The sequence below is a fragment of the Ascaphus truei genome, chromosome 4, assembly GCF_040206685.1.
Source record: "Ascaphus truei isolate aAscTru1 chromosome 4, aAscTru1.hap1, whole genome shotgun sequence".
In the NCBI taxonomy this organism is placed as follows: Eukaryota; Metazoa; Chordata; class Amphibia; order Anura; family Ascaphidae; genus Ascaphus; species Ascaphus truei.
The window spans coordinates 226110815-226132752 of record NC_134486.1 but is presented as its reverse complement, the minus strand read 5'-3'; the positions used below and the strand labels follow the sequence as shown (position 1 = coordinate 226132752).

At 43.6% G+C, this 21938-nt stretch overlaps 1 protein-coding gene across 8 annotated transcripts in view; it reads right to left on the bottom strand.

The window, feature by feature from the left end:
- The window catches only part of SCAF8 (SR-related CTD associated factor 8), a 256444-nt gene that overhangs the window by 212891 nt on the left and 21615 nt on the right, over positions 1-21938 (bottom strand). For 7 of the 8 annotated variants that reach the window (XR_012801048.1, XR_012801049.1, XM_075596939.1 and 4 more), the window contains exon 2: positions 21292-21336. The exons of the other annotated variant lie outside the window; for it this stretch is intronic. Coding sequence is in view for 5 of the 7 variants with exons in the window: in XM_075596939.1 (XP_075453054.1) it covers positions 21292-21336 (45 nt within the window). In the remaining 2 variants the exon portion in view is untranslated. The remainder of the gene's footprint in view (positions 1-21291; positions 21337-21938) is intronic. 8 annotated transcript variants of the gene reach the window in all.

Below are 21938 nucleotides of genomic sequence, written 5' to 3'. Positions count from 1 at the left end.
AGAAGCTTTAATTCCAGTTTGATGATGTCACTGGCGTCACTTGGGAGAGAGACAAAAATTAGAATTGGTCGAAAGGAAAAAGCATTTATAGGCCTAGATCAGGCCTGCACAACTCGTAAAGTGAGAAGGGCCGAACTGCTCCAAGGAAAAAAAAATTGGGCCGCACGTGTAAAATTACCAAACACAAAATTCTTTAGATTCCTCCAGGTCAGGGCATTTTATAATAAATTTCCAATTCGACCAGCATGTACCAATTTCGAACAGCTGTGTTCTAGAGAAACGGGACACAAGGGGACTAACATCTAGGATGTACAGGGAGGTGATCTGTCCAGAGACAGCTGACGCCCCTCGACTTAAATACATGCGACAATGGGAGACAGACTTAGGGGAGACGCTAGAGGACGAGGACCAAATCCTGCAAGCATCAGCTAAAAGCTCAATATGCGCCACGTTGAAGGAGAACGCATATAAAGTCCTAATGCGGTGGTATCATACCCCTTTAAAACTCTCTAAATTTGTCAGGGGATATTCCCCGCTCTGTCCTAAACAGTGCGGAGAAATTGCTGACTTAAAACACATGCTGTGGTCCTGCCCGAACGTGGTCCCGATTTGGGAAACTATTAGAGATTGGCTACAGCGGATACTCAATTTAGAGATCCCCCTGGATCCGTGGTTGTTCCTAGTGGGCAGGCGGATCCAGGGCGTGTCGAACACAACACACAAATTGGTCGCACATTTTGCAACCGCCACGCGGTGCAAGATCGCAGCATTGTGGAAACAACCAGAATTGCCAGCTATACCCAAAATCAGGAACAGAATTTGGCATGTTGCCAGATGGAACAGTTGACGAGTTGTCAACTGTCGCAAATTTCTTAAAAGTGTGGGCCCCATGGTTAGCGCAAACAGACATCCCGGGGATAGGCGCCGATACAATTTTGCACTAATAGAATCAGATGCATACTCCTATGACGAAGCAGGCCAGACAATGACATAGCAACAGGTAGAGTAGGTCAGTCCACTTGGCCGAGAAGATTGGGTTGGCTAGCGAAGACTCGAAAAGATGGTGTACATACAGTGGTGAAGCTCCGATCTCCGCAGAAGTGCCCTTCGGTGCCTCCCCGCCCCCCGCCTGCTTGCCCAGGTACCCCTTACGTGTCCCGCCCATGTCCTTTTGGTCTCGTCTCGTTCTATATGTGTGGTATGTCTAGTTAGTCTTGTGTCCAGTCTAAATGTTGTTCTTTTTGATGCATATGGTTAGACATTAGTTCATGCTAATGGGTGGTGATGTAATGTATGCATTGTAAAACCAAATAAAAATGAAAGTTATAAAAAAAAAAAACCATCATCACCATCACCATCACCATCTCTCCTCTAGCACCTCATCATCATCATCATCATATCTCCCCCAGCACCCCTCATCATCATCCTCATATCTCCCCCAGCACCCCTCACTATCAACCGTTGCGATACTCCCCATCTATCTCTCATACCCCCATCTCTCAGATACCCCCATCTCTCCCCCTCACCCACACACATAATACTCCTCCTCCACATCAAACACACAATACCCCCTGCACAGCACACACATCACTCTCCCCCCTTGCACCTCACATCACTCTACCTCCTTGCACCTCACATCACTCTCCCCCTTGCACCTCACATCACTCTCCCCCCTTGCACCTCACATCACTCTCCCCCCTTGAACCTCAAATCACCCCCCATGCACCTCACAAATCACCCACCCTTGTACCTCAAATCACCCCCCATGCACCTCAAATCACCCCCCATGCACCTCCAATGACCCCCCCTGCACCTCCAATGACCCCCCCTGCACCTCCAATGACCCCCCTGCACCTCCAATGACCCCCCCCTGCACCTCCAATGACCCCCCCCCCTGCACCTCAAATCACCCCCCTTGTACCTCAAATCACCCCCCTTGTACCTCAAATCACCCCCCTTGCACCTCAAATCACCCCCATGAACCTCAAATCACCCCCCCCCCCTGCACCTCCAATGACCCCCCTGCACCTCCAATCACCCTCCCCCCCTGCACCTCACATCACCCATTACCCTCTCCCCCCCTGCACCTCACATCACCCACAGGGCCGCCAACAGAAATCATGGGGCCCGGACAAATGAAAAGAGCAGGGCCCCCCGCCCCCCGAACCCATAGCGCACCTACCACGAAAAAATATCTTTTAGCGCGCAACTTTTACTTAACTGTTTTCTTATTGTGATACAGAAAAAAACATTACATCTCCCCCTCCTCATACCTCACCCCTCCCCTCCTCATACCTCCCCCCTCCCCCTCCCTTCTGCCCGCTCTCTCCCTTCTCCCCACCTCTCTCTCCCTTCTCCCACCCCCTCTCCCCCTTCTGCCTCCTCTCCCCCTTCTCCCCCCACCCCTTCTCCCCCCACCACACCGTTTGCCCCACCCCACAGCAGCCCGTTTGCCCCCCCCAGCAGCAGCCCGTTTTTCACCCCCCCCTGCACCAGCCCGTTTTTCACTCCCCCCCCCCCTGCACCAGACCGTTTTTCACTCCCACCCCTCCCCCTGCACCAGCCCGTTTTTCACTCCCACCCCCCCCTGCACCAGCCCGGTTTTCACTCCCACCCTCCCCCTGCACAGCCCGTTTTTCACTCCCACCCCCCCCTGCACCAGCCAGCTTTTCACTGCCACCCCCCCTGCACCAGCCAGCTTTTCACTCCCACCCCCCCCCCTGCACCAGCCAGCTTTTCACTCCCACCCCCCCCTGCACCAGCCAGCTTTTCACTTCCACCCCCCCCGCACCAGCCAGTTTTTCACTCCCACACCCCCCAGCCCGTTTTTCACACCCACCCACCCCAGCCCGTTTTTCACAAGCCCCGTTTTCACACACCCCCAGCCCGTTTTTCACACCCACCCCCCAGCCCGTTTTTCACACCCACCCCCCAGCCCGTTTTTCACACCCATCCGCCAAGCCCGTTTTCACACCCACCCCCCAGCCCGTTTTTCATTCCCACCCCGAGCCCGTTTTTCACAAGCCCCGTTTTCACACCCCCCAGCCCGTTTTTCACACCCACCCCCCCAGCCCGTTTTTCACACCCATCCGCCAAGCCCGTTTTCACACCCACCCCCCAGCCCGTTTTTCATTCCCACCCCCTGAGCCCGTTTTTCACCCCCGCCCACCCCCCTGCACACACACACACACACACACACACACACACACACACACACACACACACACACACACACACACACACACACACACACACACACACACACACACACACACACACACACCTTAGCTTAGCACATCCTCCCCAGTACGAAACCCCGCCCCCGGCATGCTCTGACCTCCAATCCCCTGCTTCTACTCTAAAGCCCCGGCATCCTGCTATTGAAAAAATAAAATACTCACGGCTGCCGTATCCTCCTCATGCTGCTGCCCCCACGCAATTTATTAAATTACTGTAACTGGCGCCCGGCCGGAGTCATCACGGGCCGCACAGAGAGGCCAGGCGGGCCGCATGTTGTGTAGGCCTGGTCTAGATTGAGTAAAAATTCATATTTTTGCGTTGCAAATGGTTGGGAATGAAGCAATATTTTAGGGGAATTCTGCCATATTTATAGGTGGGTTGCATTATTCATCTCATTTGCTCACTCATTCTTTCTCATACTCACATACAGACACTCCTCCACCCTCCCCCTGCCAGTGTGCATTGAGAGCAGGGCAGAGTACGGGAGGGCGGACTGAGTACGGGAGGGCTCCAACTAGCTCGGCCACATCCGCCTCCTGCTGTCCAACCCCTCCCCCTGCTGAGCAGCGGTGACTTTACCTGTCAATCACCGCTGCTGCCGATCCAAGCACGCAATCACTGTAGACAGCACAGGCACTAGAGCGGAAATTTTAGGTGCCTGGGATTTTTTTCATCCCCGAATAAATGAATACGTTCAACAATATGTGTTTTTATCGCCCTTTCTATGTTGACTAGTTTTATCTGGCCTATAGTGACCATTATATACATAGGCAAGATGGCCCAACAGCACAGCCTGTGGCAAGTGCCAAAATTGGCAATATGTTTTGCCAGTAGCCCAATAAAAATAAGCATTAATAAGCGCTAGCGATAAAGTTTTGTGCGGGTAACTTGGAAAGCTCACGCTTTTCTACTTTAGGATAATGTAATAGGACTTGCAACACAACCCTGGCAGAAAATATAGTTCCAGCAATCCAAGCCGTTTTTTTTTTCTTTAATTCTTTTAATACAGGGTTGAAGCAGGGAGTATCCCGAGCTGAACACCATTCATTTCAGCTCCAGGGACCCCCTGCTTTCAGAGATACCTTACCGAAGGAGGTGCCGGTATCTCTACAGTTTTCAGCTTCCTCTACACATGGGCCAATATAAAGCTGCACCGGATGATGTCCCGGCTTCATATTGTCCCGCAGGACTGGGAGCTTTGAAAAGCAGCCATATAGTGAACCCTGGAGTGGCTATCGGCATCCCTTACAGAGGCAAGCATCTCCAGAAACAGGGGACCCGTACTTGAAATTAATGGGCTTCGTTAGGCATGGGGGGGGCGATGTTATTTATGGCTACCACCACCACCCCCTCATGTTGGCGTCTCTGTGTCACGGTGTGTTTGTGTATGATAGTATATGTGACACAGTAATACATACTAATACACAGACTGACACTCACTTACACACTGTCTCACACACACACGCACACACAATGCACATTTGCCATATGCATGTGCACTTGGAGCAGCTGTTCCAGGGAGCAAACCGCTGTAGGAAGTGCGAGCAAGTGGTCTCTTTGAAGTCTCAGATTGCTGATCAAGAGGAAACTTGCAATATTGAGGTACATTAATAATCTTGAAAGGCGTTTATTGCTCATTGAGCACTCCGCTGGGACTAGTGGGGTGGTGCGGTGACTGAGGATCAGGAAGAGGTAGGAAACGGAAAAGAGGAACAGGCAGGCCAGTTCTGAGCTGACCCAATCCCAATAGATTTGCCATATTGACTGAAGATATTGGGAGTGTCAGGGTAGAAATGGCAAGGCTGGGGGAGACTAATTCCTCTAGCAACCAGGGGAATAATTCCTCCAGCACAGAGGGAACTCAGGATACTCGGAAAAAAAGAAAGTTTGTGATGGTAAGAGACTCCATTATTAGGAGGGAAGAGGGCAATCTGTTGCCATGACCGCATGAACCAAAACAGTTTGTTGTCTCCCATGTGCTCGAATTCGGCACATTGTGGATCGAGTCGACAGATTGTTGGGAAGGGCTGAAAATGACCCGGCCGTCTTGGTACTACTGGCTAAATTAAAGATGGCGGTCCTAAAAAAAAAATTATTTCAGGAATCTAGGTCGCAAGCTTAAGGCAAGGACTTCAAAGGTGGTATTTCCAGAAATACTAGGAATACCATGCGCTAACCCTGGAAGACCGTTAGTTTAGGGAGGTTAAATGCATTGCTAGGAAAGTGGTGTAGGAAAGAGGAGGGTTTGGGGTTTTCTAGAGCACTCCGACTATTTCTCTGAGATGTGCTATCTTATAGTGGGTTGGATTGCACCTCAACAAAGTGATCTTCAGTGCGAAGGAAGAGGATATTAAAAAGGTTGCAGATGATTTTCAACTAGGAAGGACGGGAGGGACAAACAAGAGGTAATGGACTACACAGACAAGATAGGAATGGGGAAATAGCTATGGCTCATGGAGGGGGAGTTTGGCAAGCAGGAAGGCACTCATTAAATACAGATAACGCTAGAAAAACGTCTAAAGACTAAATTCAATTGGAGTAGAAAGGTAGGAGCAGATAACACACTGTGTATACAGTTCATGCTTCCTAATATAAGGAGGCTAAGGCTGGGTCCATGATGAGCGTGCGCGCTACCATGCATGATGTCACCCACTTTTTAGCTGCAGAGATTTGTGGCCTGGGTAGACGCGACGGGAAGGCGTGGCCATGATGTCACGGAGCTGGTTCGCCCTCATTGGGCAAGCTGCTCATGTGACCTGGCCGTCGCGCCGCAGAATCAAATTAATCTGATTCTTCACGCATCGTGTGCCTCATTGTGCGAACACGTGAGGTCTATGGTCGCAATCATTGTCTTAAAGCATTGTGATCGTGCGCACACTCCATGTGGTTTCGCCGACCATGGACGCGGCCTAACAGACAAAATGGGGGAGCTTGAATTAATAGCTAGAAGGGAGCAGTATGATAGCATAGGCATTACTGAAACATGGTAGGATGAAACTGTGCACTTTATTTTGACGGATTGAGCAAATAGAAGAGGAGGTGGAGTATGTTTATATGTTAAACCGCATCTAAAACCTATTATAAGGGAAGATGTATATGAAGGGAATGATGAAAATGTAGAGCCTTTGTGGATAGAAATTAGCAGTGGAGGTAAAATTACCAAGACAATGCATGTAGGGATATGATATAAACCTCCAAATATCTATGAGATAGAGGGACCCAAAATACTTTTTGAAATAGAGAAGGCAGCAAACCTAGGTCATGTTTGCATAATGTGTGATTTTAATTATCCAGACACAGACTGGAGCAATGAGATTAGCATTACGACTAAAGGAAATAGGTTTTTGGGGGTTCAAAAAGACAATTACATGACCCAAATTATTGAGGAACCAACCAGAAGAGAAGCATTACTGGATTTGGTAATATCAAACAATATACAAGTACTGTAATAACAAAAATTCAAGTCAGTACATTTGGGAAACAATGATCATGACATGATCACATTTGAAATAATTTATATAAAAAAAAAAAACATCATTTGGGTTCAACAAAGACTTAACATTTTAGAATGGCAGATTTTAATGAATTGAGAAATAATCTGCAAGAAATAAATTGGGATGACATTTGTGCAGGAAAGATGTGGAAGATAAATGGGCAGTCTTCAAAACATTGTTAGAAAAGCACACTTATCAGTGTATACAGGGCAATCAAATTAGCAAACATTTAAACTTAAAAAAGGATTGCAACAGAAAATAATTTCAACCCTAAAAAGTTCTTTATGTACCTCAACAACAAAATTAATATATGACCTTTCAGTGCGAGACAGGCAGGTACATTATTATCTATATATATAAAATTGAAAAATTGTTTGTCTGTGGGTCTGTGCTCGCTCTCATTGGCTGTCATTGTCTGTTAAGCTCTCCCATTAGATGACTGCGGGCCGGACCTTGGCTGTCATTGGCTTTCATTGCCTGACTAAGGGGCGGGCCTTGGCTCTCGGAGTGCAAGGCAGGGTGACGTCATTAAAAACACACAGAGAGAGAGGAAATACATATTTTATACACACACAGAGAGAGGGGGATGACACACACATATATACAGGATAAAGCCAGGCAGGGAGGAGACACAATATATATACACACACACATACATACATACATATATACACACACACACACACACACACACACACACACACACACACACACACACACACACACACACAGTTAAGTTATGGTGGGTAAAAAAAGTGACAAAAACCCTCCACAGCAAAGCATATAGCAAATGGAAATATTACTGTATGCTCATTTGCATGTCTTAGAAAGGTCTGCAACCCCGCCTTTCACCATTATCACACAGCACTTTCACTGCAGCAAGGGATTCTGGGAAATTACATGCAAATGAGCACACAGTGCCACCTTTTGCTTCAAAACCATTCAACATGGTTCCCCACACTGAGGAGACCCATTAAGGTCGAAACAGTCTGTCTGTGGGTAGGTTTACTGGCTATGCATCTTAACCCTGGCTGTGCTCGAAGCTGTGACCATGCAGCAAGCTTAAGCCTATAGGGGAACCATGTTGAATGGTTTTGAAGCAAAAGGTGGCACTGTGTGCTCATTTGTATGTCATTTCCCAGAATCCCTTGCTGCAGTGAAAGTGCTGTGTGATAATGGTGAAAGGCGGGGTTGCAGACCTTTCTAAGACATGCAAATGAGCATACAGTAATATTTCCATTTGATATATATATACATATATATATATATACACACATATATATACATATATATATATACAGTGTTCGACAAACCTATACATTTGCTCGCCCCGGGCGAGTGGATTTAACCCCCGGGCGAGTAAATATTGGCCCAAGCAGCACACGTTTGGTACTAGGTGGCGAGTAGATTTTTTTGTGTGGCGAGTAGATTTTTTGGTGATTTGTCAACCACTGTGTATATGTGTATATATATATACACACACACACACACACAGTGGTCGACAAATCACCAAAAAATCTACTCGCCACCTAGTACCAAACGTGTGCTGCTTGGGCCAATAGGAGCTCGCCACGATGTTAAATCCACTCGCCCGGGGCGAGCAAATGTATAGGTTTGTCGAACACTGTATATACATATATATATATATACACATACACACACACACACGATAAAGCCAGGCAGGGTGAAGACACACACATCTAAAGTGAGCTTCCGCCAACCAATCAGGCCCCCCCCCCCGCCCCGTCACACACCGCCGAACAACCCGCACCCAGCCGCAGACAACCCCCCCCCCCCAGTGACCTGCCGTCCCCAGTAAGTAACCCCCCTGTCCACACCCGCAGTGATCTGGCGCCAAACAACCTGTCCGCCCAGTGAGCCGCCGCCGGCGAGCTCTGAAAGGGGGGGGGGGAGAAATCACAACCCCTCCGCCCCCCCAGTGAGCCGCCGCTGGCGAGCTCTGAAGGGGGGGTGGGATGTGAACGGGGGGCGGGGACCAGTGTGGAAAACATCATTACTTTGTATTTGGGGGGAGGGAGGGGGGAGAGAGTGAGGGCTGCTCCGTGGGACTCAGGGGGGACCTGAGCTGTGAACTGGGGGGGAATCAGAGCTGTTAACAGGGGGGGGGTGAACGGAACTGTGAATGGGAGTGGGGGTGGACCGGAGCTGTGCAGGGGGGGGGCCGCATTCCTGTGAGGGGTGGTGGGGGGGGGGCAGATTCTGTGAACGGGGAAAAAAGAGAGAGTGGGAGAGAAGGGAAAAGGGAGAGAGGGATAGGGGGGAGCGGAGACAGAGAGGGGGAGCGGGAAAATTCAATCCCGGGCAACGCCGGGTATATCAGCTAGTTGGATATAAGGAAAAAAGCAGTGCTATTAAATTATTTGTCTCTGTGTTTACCAGGGAAGAATCAATGGCATACGTAGTGCAACAGGAGGATGCAACAACCTCTATATTAACAAACAATTGGTTAACCGAGAAAGAGGTGCATAGGTAACTTGATCAAATGAAAGTAAATAAAGCACATGGCCCCGATGGCATACACCCAAGAGTTCTCAAGGAGTTAAGTTCAGTAATAGCCAAACCATTATATTTAATATTCAAGGACTCCATTTCCACAGGCTCAGTACCACAAGATTGGCGTAAAGCAGACGTGGTGCCTATATTTAAAAAGGGAGCTAGATCACAACCGGGAAATTACAGACTTGTGAGACTGATATCAAGTTGGGAAGCTACTTGAAGGTTTAGTACATGATAATATTCAGGAATACCTAATGAATAACAAAATTATTAGTAATAGTCAGAACGGATTTATGAAGGATAGGTTGTGCCAAACTAACCTTATTAGTTTCTTTGAGGAGGCAAGCAAAATTTTAGACCAGGGTAATGCAGCTGATGTGATCTACAGGCAGTCCTCGTTTTACAACGCTTCGCTTTACAACGAATGGCTTATCCAACGCTATGCAATGCATACCTATATTCATTTTTACAACGCCAAAATGGCTTATTTAACGCTCTTACGACGCTTTGCAACGTTGTGTATGTGTGTATATATATATACATATTCACATAAACAACGTTGCAAAGCGTCGTAAGAGCGTATATATATAATATTATACTATATAATATTATATAATATATTATTTATTATGTTATATTATATATATAATACAGTATATACACTATATAATTTATGTGTGTGCTGCATATCTTATTGCCTGCATAAAATATTTGGTGTATTTTAGTGTTAAAAATGCCTTCAGGAACGGAACCTTTCATTTAAACAGTGTTCCTATGGGAAAACGTGTTTCGCTTTACAACGTTTCGCTTTACAACGCCATTTTGAGTAACGCATTGTGTCGGATAACCGAGGACTGCCTGTACTTAGATTTTGTAAAGGTTAATGTACAAAATAAAGGCAATTGGTTTCAATAAAAATATTTGCACCTCGATTGAAAACTGACAAAAAAAGGGAGAGACTGTGATGGAGGTCACAGACCATCCCAGAAGATTTGCGTATACGGTGCACACTTAAATTAGAACATCATTTTTAATGAGAAAAGTTAAAAAAGGATGGCAAATAATAAGTGAAGTGAAATATTCGAGCAATATACTTTATTAATTGTGTCAAAAAAGTAAAAAAAAAAAAAAAAAAAAAACAGGATAAGTGCAGACCTCAGGTTATCCAATGGCAAATACGCACAGGCTAATAAGTCTGTGATACAGTGGTTACAGTGTATTAATGCGTATGCCATTTATTTTAAAAGAAATAAAGGCAAATATATAAAATGGACTCAGGTAACCTGGGACACCCTTTGTCTTGGAACATACTGGAGAATTTTATTACCGGTATTATCACTTATTACTGTATTTGCCATGCTTTTTTTTTTAATTTTACTCATTAAAAGTTACGTTCTAATCGCCCAAGTATGCAGTAAATGCAAATCTTCTGGGTTGGTCTGTGACCTCCATCACAGTGTTTGCCTTTGTAAATATTTACGCTATTTGCGTAGGTAGCACCCTTGCTCCTTCCTATTGAGGTGCATTTTGGGCACCATAATTAAATCTCCTCATTTCAATTGCTGTTGAGCAGTGTATACACATCTTTTTGGATTGAAAACTGGAATGACAGACAACAGAGTTGTTATAAATGGAACCTATTCATATTGTGGTCAAGTTGTAAGTGTAGTAATTCCAGGATCGGTACTGGGACCCCTGCTTTTTAACTTATTTATTAATAACCTTGAGGTTGGTATAAAAAGAAAAGTCTCCATCTTTCCTGATAGTAAATTGTGAAAAGTAATAAAATCAGAGCAAGATGTAATTTCTCTCCATAATTATTTGGATAGACTGGAAACTGGTGTGTTTCGACCAGTAGCAGTGGTGAGTGACAGGTCAAGTCCCCGCTGAGGAGTGGTGGAGGGGAGGAGGGTCTGAGAACAGGAGCAGATTGGAGAGAAGGAGACAGATGCCGCCAAGCTAGTTGGAGGGGGGCAGAGCTAGTCAGAGCCCTCCTGTACTCCAGCTCCCAGTGCACACTGGTAGTGGGAGGGTGGAGGAGTGTCTGTATGTGAGAGTGTGACAGAGTGTGTGACGGAGAGAGTGAGACAGAGAGATAGAGAGAGTGAGACAGAGAGGGTGAGTGCAAATGAGATTGAATAATGCAACCCATCTATAAATACGTAATTCTAAGTAAATATGGAAATATGGTAGAATTCCCCAAACATATTGCTCCATTCCCGGTCATTTAGAACACAAAAATATTTACTTTGACTAAATCTAGGCCTATAAATGCTTTTTCCTTTCTTAAAATCCCATATTTGTCTCTCTCCAAAGTGACATCATCAAACTGGAATTAAAGCTTCTGATATTATTAAGCCATGTTCTATCTCCGGCAACATGGATTTTCAGAGGGATTTCTTCCAAATTTGAAAGATCCATGGTAATTTAGGACGGGGGCTGCATGATCTTGAAATCTATGAAAAAAAATCATGATGGCCAGTTAAGAGCAGTGACTGAAGAGTGATACTCCAAGTTTAAAACGTACAGCAGCATTGCTTTTTGCTAGTTTTTTTCTCCAACTTTTTTGTGCAAAGGTGACCTGTTTGAAAAATAAGTATTTTTAATGCTACATAGCTTTTTTCTCTCCTTCAAAAACATTTTTTTTTAAACTTGTTTTGTAATACCACATCTACCGAGAGGTAGCAGAAACTGCAAGGAAGCTTGACTCCTCCAGGACCAACAACATCTACTAAGCAGTGCTCTGCAGTCATTGGAAAGGAGCTCAACTCATTCGCTGCACAAGGAAGACTGCTCCACAGCATATTGAATAGGGGATTAAAGCAGCATTCCTATGGGGAATAGGTGGGCAGCATGGGATCTCTGGGGCTGAACAGCATTCATTTCAGCTCCGGGGACACACTGCTTTTTGGTTCTTAAATCTCTCGCGCCACACCTGTCAATAAAAACCCACGACAGAAGACGTTGTGGCTTCGTACTAGTCTGTGCCGCTGGTGTTTCAAACCTCTGTTTTGTTTCCCCAGCAGAGGATGGTAACGGGAGCTCCTTCAGAGGTACCTCAGAAACCAGGAGCTCCCCCTAGCTGAAAAGACTGTGGGTTAGCCCTGGATACCACCCTGCTTTGTGTGTATATACAGAGTGTGTGTGTGTGTGTGTGTGTGTGTGTGTGTGTGTGTGTGTGTGTGTGTGTGTGTGTGTATATATATATATATGTACTTTAACTGAAGTGTATATTTACTTACAGAGATAGCAGAAGTTGCTGTGTCTATCGCACAATAAACGTTTCTGCTGGCGTCAGTTTTAACGCATCATCTAATTTGCCACTCAATGAAGCCATGAGATGCAAAATGGCACCAATGGTGCACGATAACGGGTGTAATAACATCTGTATTTACACCATTGCAGTCTTCTAGCCTTGAGTCTTACCATCTAAAGTGAAGTGAGAAAACTCAAAAAAGATGAATTATTTACAAAAATAGATATCCTATCATTGAAATTACCATTTTCTTTTGTTAAATGTCTTTGCCAATTACCGAGAAATGTATTAAAGACAAGAAAAATTATTATGTTTTTTTGCCCTTAGACTCAGTGGTTTCAAATCCCTATCTCAGAGGCTGCAAACAAGTCGGTATTGCAAACCCCCAAACAATACACAAATTACCCTCAGAAGACCAGTGTTTTTCCAGTGCTCTACCAATAAAAACAGCTCAGACACTTTAATACACTATTAAAGCAAAAAATCTTTCCAAAATGTGTTAAGAACAAAGTCCATGACACACAACCCTTTTCCTTTCTTTTCTAAAAAACGTCCAAACATGAAGGTGTTACTAATATTTTGCTTTCTGGCTTGTCTTTTCTAAGTGCCGTTCTATAGTGGCGGGGTGTGCTACGCCGTGCGCGCGCACAGCAGTAATAGATGGCTGAGGTTAGTCAGCCCTTTTATACAAGGGCCGCGCACGGGGGAGCCGACAGACAGCGGGAAAGACCAGAAAATCATCTTTTCGCGCCGCTACCGGCGCTGAATGTATGTATATGTTTGTGTGTGTGTGTGTGTGTGTGTATATATATGTATGTGTATGTATTTGTGTGTATGCACAAATGTAATAAATATTTTATTTTTACCAATGTTTTTTTTTAAATAAATAATAAAACACACACACACACACACTATACTTACAAAAAGCATGCGGCATGTGCATGCGCCTTCGAACAGGCACGCACGCGCGCACGGCCGCATACAGTATAGAACGGGCCTTATGTAAATCACCAGTGGCCACGTCAATCTTTTCCTTCTTGGAACCAGTATTTTTAGGAAGGAAAGAAGATTTCACAGACAAAACAAGAAATCAAAGAAAGTGTTTTGGTTCATGGATGCTTAAGCTGGGGGAGCTGCTGTGCCACCTGAATTAGACATTTTTTACATTGCGGTAATGTAGGTATGTTACCATTTTTTATGTACAACTCTCCCACCCAAAAATAGCTCCTGCAGTCCTGTATGGATACAGCACAACATTATGTGAGGTAACGAATTGGTAAAAATAGGCTGAAGGAGTGGCTCATTTTGTAAAAAGTTGTTACAAATGGCGAGCCTCACCTCACACAAACAGTGAATAAAGGATGTTATGTCCTACAAAGGACAGGAGAAGGCGTGGCTCAGTGAGTAAAGACACTGACTGGCACGGAGTTTGAAGCAGGGGAACCTGGTTCAATTCCTGGTGTCTGCTCCTTATGACCTTGGGCAAGTCACTTTATCTCCCTGTGCCTCAGGCACCAAAAACATAGATTGTAAGCTCCACGGGGCAGGGACCTGCAAAATGCCTCTGTAAAGCGCTACGTAAAACTAGCAGCTATATAAGAACGTGCTACTATTATGTGAAAAAAAGCAGGTGAAAAATGTTCCCAAGTAATACTGTACAACACAAATTTAAAACACCATTAAATGGTGCATCGTGATAAGAGTGTCAATCAAGTGCATGACATAATAGGAAAATGAATAAAGGTATTAATAGATACTGTTTGCAGCTAAGGCCCTTAAAACAATAGTTCTACCAATCCCTCTCAAGTAATTTCGTTATTCAAAACAGGGGTGCGCAATGAAGTAACCGGACAATACAAGAAAGAAAGAAAAAAACAGAATATAGTGCAATATGTACTGTTTTGGACTTCTGGGAATCTGGAGGTTTACAATGGTACTCGCATATTTCCCAATTTCAAAAGCGTATCCAAAATACTGTGGCAAATCTTCGTGTTGATAGTCTGATGGCAGATGAACCCTCCAGGAAAAGCAGAGAACTAGACGATAGTGCAGACAAATAAAACCATCTTTATAGAAATGTGAAATGACTCCTGAGAAAGCAGTGAAGCGCATAGAGTTTAATCCGACCGTATCCAGGGAGCCGAGAGACACGTACTTTCATGTGGACAAACATCCGGGTACCCGATCCGAAAGTGCAGAGTTATGCCGGTGTCCGAGAGATACACAGAGGAGCTACCAATCCTACCGGGAGCTTCCATGATTTGATACCATGTTTTAAAGAACTTACACCATGTGAGCGGAATGAGACATTTTGTTGCTGTCATTTCACAGCGACCAAATGGCCCCCGCCGCTTTGCCGAAGACAGACCCACAGCCGCAGCCAATTAACAGCTGGCTGCTTTTATGGTAAGTTTTATTACTGGTTATGGGGTTAATGTAAGGGTTTTAGCCGTTAGGGCAGGGGTGTGCGGCAGCTGCAGAGGCCCTGCGCGCTTCTCCAAGGCATTTAAATTAAATGACGGGAGGTCGCACGAGGCCTCTGTAACTTCCCTTACCTTGTCTCCAGCGACGTGTCGCCATGGCAACGTGGTGTCAAATGACACCGGAGATAAGGTAAGGAGGCGGCGGGGCGGGGGGGGGGAGCAGATGGGGGACACAGACTGAAAAGTTTGCGTACCCCTGGGTTAGGCTGCGGTCCCAGTCATCACTGTGACGCGCGCCCGGAGGGGGGGAGCGGCGCGAGCACAGTGCTAACCGCGATCTGCGGTCTTCAGGAGAGAGGGAGCTTGCGACCGGAGGGGGCGTGGTCGGGGATTTGCGGGTTTAAAAAAACCTTGCAGTACGGCGCGGCTGCACCTTCAGCGGGAAGGTGAGTACTGGGCCCAGCCCCATTGAGGGGAGGTGCTTATACGCAAAGCGCACGCCTCGGCGTGCGCTGTGGCAGTTACTGGGACCGCAGCCTATGGGAGTTAAAGGGTTTATGGGTAGGGGGTAATTTAAGCGGTTTTAGCACTTCGGGTAGGGAGTTTTAGAGTAAAGGCTTGGTGTAGGCGTTTTAGGGTAAGGGCTTAAGGTAGGGGATTTTAGGGTAATGTGTTTACTTACCTTAGCGGTGACGTAGCGGAGAGTTGCAGCAAAGCGTGGACGGCCATTTAATCGCGGTGAACCGACTGTGGCCACACGTCAGACTGCCATGTGAGTGGACATTTTACAAAGTCACATTTATATAAAGATGGTTTTATTTGTCTGCACTATCGTCTAGTTCTCTGCTTTTCCTGGAGGGTTCATCTGCCATCAGACTATCAACACGAAGATTTGCCACAGTATTTTGGATAAGCTTTTGAAATTGGGAAATATGCGAGTACCATTGTAAACCACCAGATTCCCAGAAGTCCAATACTTTGAGTACATATTGTAATATATTGTTTTTTTCCTTGTACTTTTTGGTTATTTCATTGCGCTCCCCTGTTTTGGATGACAAAACAACTACCTTTGAAGCAGGAGAGCCTGTGTCCACTCCCTGTAGCCTGGGGTAAGTCTCTTTATCGCCCTGTACCCCAGGCGTCAAAATTAGCTTGTAAACTCTACGGGGGAGGGACCCATTGTGCCTGCAAAATTATCCAGCAATGACAAAGAATTAGCCAAAGAAAAGCAAAATAGATTAAACCATTGAATTCATCTTTACAAGGCAATGATAAAACAAAATTGTGACTCAGAGCTAGCAACATCTCTTTATAATACCAGGGATTCTTAGGATGAAAGAGAACCAAGGACAGTAGAAAGTCTAAATGGTCAAATGTCGCTGATTGATACGATTTTAAAATATTGGAATAGTAGAAGTATTATAAAATAATTTAACATTTCCATGTTAATAGTTTCACAATGTTTAGCAAATTATTAAATAAATTATTTAATAATCAAAATAGTTATTTTTGCTTTGTTACTTTTGTTTACAAAGTATTATGGTGCCATTAGCCATACAGAGACGTAGCTGATAGTGTTTAATGTAGTATTCCCAACAAGAAGGGACACATGCTTTTTTCACAAGATAGAAATAAGACGGTTAGTTTGAGGGCGATTGAATTGTTCCATGGAAATCCAATTACACTGGCAAAATATATATATAAAAAGTCACCCACTAAGTCTAACTGTCCCTTTAATTACAATTCCATAGATTAAGTTTTTTAGATGGATTTGGTTCCCAAATTCTCGCACTGGACCGGTCACACCCAAAAGTAACGATTTTGTCTTTTGTATCCCAAGTCTCCCATCAAAAATACGGATATGCTGCATAGTGCAGTCGATGAATTTGATTATCGATGCAATGAAGCGGCCATCTCTGTTTGTACCTTTGTCACTTTCTAGGACATCCTCTCTTTCTCTCTCTTTTTGTCACAGTCCTTTGTCTGTGCCACTTTCTGCATATTTCAATGCTTTATGTCCCTCTTGTCAGTGTCCCTTTTTTAAGTCCCTTTGGCCCCACTGGAGATGCCAGAAACGCAGGTTGGGAAACACTATTAATAAACATTATGTTAAAAATGGTAAGAGCCAAAACACTGCGATCCTAAGTTTAATAATAAATAATAATAATAGCATGTTCTTGTATAGCACTGCTAGTTTTACGTACCGCTTTACAGAGACATTTTGCAGGCACAGGTCCCTGCCCACGTGGAGCTTACAATCTATGTTTTTGGTGCCTGAGGCACAGGCAGATTAAAGTGACTTGGCCAAGGTCACAATGAGCCGACACCGGGAATTGAACCAGGTTCCCCTGCTACAAACTCAGTGTCTTTACTCACTGAGCTGCTCCTTCTCGGTTACTCCTAATGCAATTATGGCAGCACATATTGACTTCTGAGATCTCTCTCTCTCTCTCTCTCTCTGTGTGTATATATATCTATATATATCTATATATATATATATATAGATATATATATATACCACAATTATTAAGGTTATGGTGGGTATATCCCTTGCTGCAGTGGAAGCGCTGCATGCTGGGCGATAATGGGGAAAGATAGGGTTGCAGACCTGTCTAAGACATGCAAATGAACATACAGTAATATTTACAGTTGCTTTATATATACATACACACACACACACACACACACACACACACACACACACACACACACACACACACACACACACACACACCTTTGATATTTGCTATGCCAACTCTAAATATAAAATTATATATTAATAGAAATGGTGTTACATGGTTTAGTACTTTATAACTTCTAAGTAAGAATGACCTTTTAAATTACAAATGCAATCAATGTATCCTATATTACACCATAGCACGCAATACAAATATGCACACACACAACTGTAAACCAAATCATTCATCAATTGACACTGTGATATTGGACAAATAGGATGGTGCCTATTAGACAAGGTTATACAGCTTGTAATGACCTCAACAAATCGAAAGAAAAAAGTAGCATGTGAAAGTTTCAAATCTACTATGATCATATGATATGATATTGTGGTGATCTCAAAAACGTCACTGATGCTATAAAAACAACCTGAAAAGATGTCTTCTTATAACCAATATAACTACGGGGTATACGATTCCTATATGGTCTACCCCCCTAAAGCAGCAACCCTGCTCATTTTATAAATTGATTTTTTTCTATCATTGGAACTGGGGGTCCGTCAGAGCTGACCAGAGGGATTTTTAGGTTCGGGTACCCCCAGTTCGCGAGATACTTACCGGTTTAGCTACCGGTGTTCACTCTCCGATATATAAAGCTGGTCGCCGCGGTTGTCCAATAGGAAGTTACAAAGCCATTCACCCAATGACGTTGCAGCTACCTATTGTCTTGTGAGACCAGTAGGATTTGGCGGTCACTTTGATTTAACGAAAAGTGAGCAGAGACACTACACTGAAACAAAGAAAATCTGTAAGTCTCTTGGAAACCCGAGGTTCCCTGAAGCAGTTCAGCTCCAGATTATCCCCTGGTGCAAATGCTAGAAGAAAAAAATAAAATAAAAGGATATACACATACATAACGAGTAGTGGAATTGATGCATTGTTCTGGGGCCCCTACTCAGTGTTCATCAATGATCTTCCATCAGCTTTTAAGGAAGCTTCAATACACATATATGCAGATGACACAATCCTATATGCACACAGCCATAACCTCTCCGAACTTAAACACATACTTCAGTCTGACTTTTTGAGACTCGAAAACTGGATTTCCCAAAACAAACTGTTTTTAAACATTGATAAGCCTGTAACAATGGTATTTGGGACCAAGACTACATTTTTATTAAGGTTTCCAGTGACTGAGCTCCATATCAGAACCAACGCTAAAACCACCCTAACTCCTGTTACTAGTTTTAAATACCTGCGCATATGGTTTGACTCCCATTTAACTTTCGGGATGCACATTGATACCCTGACATTCAAAACCTATGCCAAACTAGGTGTACTTTACAGGAACAAATCCTCCCTATGTCTGCTGGTCAGAAAGTGTATCGCAGAGCAGATGCTAATGCCAATTATCGACTATGGAGACATAGTATACGGCTCGGTACCCCAAACACACCTTAGCAAACGTGACACCCTCTACAATTCAATTTGTCGTTTTGTTCTCCAATGCAACTGCAACACACATCACTGCGAAATGCTCAAAGAACTAGATTGGTCATCACTCGAGTCTAGGCGCAAAGTTCACCTTTCCTGTCTTGCCTTCAAATACTTTCTGGGCAAGCTACCCATCTATCTGAACAAGCTCCTCACCCCTACCACATGCAGCACTTATCATCTGAGATCTGACTCCAAAAGACTGTTCATGGTCCCAAGGCTCAACAAAGTATCCGGCTGCTCCTCTTTCTCTTACCGTGCACCCCACAACTGGAACAATCTACAGGAAACTCTCACGTCCACCACCAGTTTAAAACGAAGGCTGTCTCACATTTTAATCTGGTCTGTAACTGCTACATACTTCAATAATATATATTATCTTTAACTGTGCATGCAATGTCTTGTATATAATGTATACCCTGTTCACTTATGTAACCATGTATTATTTGTCATCTTAACTCTATGCCCAGGACATACTTGAAAACGAGAGGTAACTCTCAATGTATTACTTCCTGGTAAAACATTTTATAAATAAAAAAATAAATAAATACATTTAAAAAGGGACCATACAGGATATATGACTATGAGACAGACAACTCCTGGTTTCTCTAGTCTTGACAAGCTATGGGCCTCATTCACTATGCTGTGCTAGCAAAATAGTTTGAGTTAACACCATTAGAGCAAAGTGTACTACTGTGAGCAAAACTACTAATGTGGTTTAGGAAATTATGCCTTATGTGGAGAATAGTCAACACATTACCTGCTGTGAGTTGACATTTGTATTTAATGTATAAGTAAATCGAGTCTGGGTTATTAGAACGCATTATTCATCAATAATACATCAAGATCAGACTATTTTTAAAGCAGCAATCTTCACAAAAAAACAAAGCTATTCCGCAGTTCTCCAACCTCCAGGGACCCGCCAGTTCCCACAATATTTGTAGTTTTTTTGTATAGGTGTGACCCCAAAAAGCTACAAATACCACCGCGAGGTCACGAAGAAAGTTGGATTGTCATCACCCGATAACGTTGCAACGTTATATTATCCGCCGGAGCAAGGCTGACCCCGGCGGCCATTTTGTGTCAACCGGGTAAGTATTCTTGCCCAAGCAAGCACAGTTATATACTGAGATCTGCGGAGAGCCCGGAAGTCAGCAAAGAGGGACACTTGGTTCAGGCAAGATCATCTATCTATATCTATATATATATATAACACACAAAAATGAGCATCGTGCTTTAAAGTACAATCCTTGACAGCATTTAAGAAAAACACATTTTATTTTGCTTCTAAACTACCACGTCTATGATTTCAACAATGATCATTTACCATACTATAGCACTATGGATATTATGCTTGCTTCTTTTGCTTTACACAGGGTTACAGCTGGGCTAGGGTTATATATTTACTAAATAACCAGTACTGTAACCGAACCGCTCATCAGTTCTGTATCTTATTCTCAATAGGGACGATGTAAGCAAGTGGTGTAAAGTACCTATTCCCAAACGGAGGTTACACAAATTGAGGAATATGTAAATTGTGTAACTTTCACAACATACATTTTTTGGACAACATGCGAAACCTTGAGAAGCAGTAAACTCCTTACACTGCTCGCTATATCATACAAAAACAGGCACTACACCTGTAATTCTGAAGAACAAATTGAAAAGAACAATAAATATAATAGTAGTTTTCAGTCCCTACTGCGTGTTTAACACACGTCTCAGAATGCCGTTTTCATAAAAGATAAATTAGCCTATTTGGTAGAACAATATGCAGATGAATGGTATTTTCAAATTGCAGTTCTTAAAGGTTTTTTTTTTGGCATGGTCATCTAACAAAAACACTAATCAACCATTTTATAATGCTTTCCTCACCAACGAGCTAAAATCAACCTACACACAAATCATCCGTAAACACTGAAAATAAAACATAAACCAAACAGTTCTGCTAGATCTCAATCTTAATAAACTGCAACGTAATGAATGGAGTTGCAGAACACCCTCTTAGTTCAATTATTCTTCAGTATTAAAGAGGCCTTCAATGCACTGCAAAGCTATGCGCTTGCCGGCCTCCCTAGTACCAACGTGGTTAATGACATCACATTATTGTTTAGTACACTGAAGTCGTAAAAAATAAAAACATGACATGCAGAAATCATTTCAGTTACAGGTTTCTCATGAAATATTCAAACCTGACTAGCCCGATATAGGGACACTTCTATACCCTGATGTCGACCCTGGAAAAGACGACACATTGGATTAGACATGGAAACTTTACACATTAATCAAGCATAACTGTCGTCTGTTTTGCCAAGAATGCCGACACTCTTTTCTACTGTCTGTATCATAGATAAAAGGTATAACTACTTTTATGCTACCTGCAGATAATTTAGAGGCAATGAGCGTAATGCATAAAAAGAATCCCAATACATAAAAACCCTTTTTTTGTATAAAGCATCTTTTGAGTGCGCTTTTGATATCGAAATATTAAAACGTTTATGCCATTTACCAGAACTATTTTGTATTTATTTCATAGACATGTTTGACAAGTAATAAATACTCTATACTTACATATGCAACATCATACTAACTAATGAATACATAATAAATATTATTAAACCATTTCCAAGTTCATTATTTTGTCTTGGCAATAACTGATGAATGAAAGTATATTTAAAAAGCTGAGATTTTAATGTCAATTTAGTTAAACAAACTCATCGATCTTACGTGGTTAACAAAGCATTACTTCTGGACAGCCATTTTGGGGGTAATGCACGAATAGGCAAAAACTATGTAGCACAGTGTAAACCCAGACATGAATGGTATCACCACATATAGT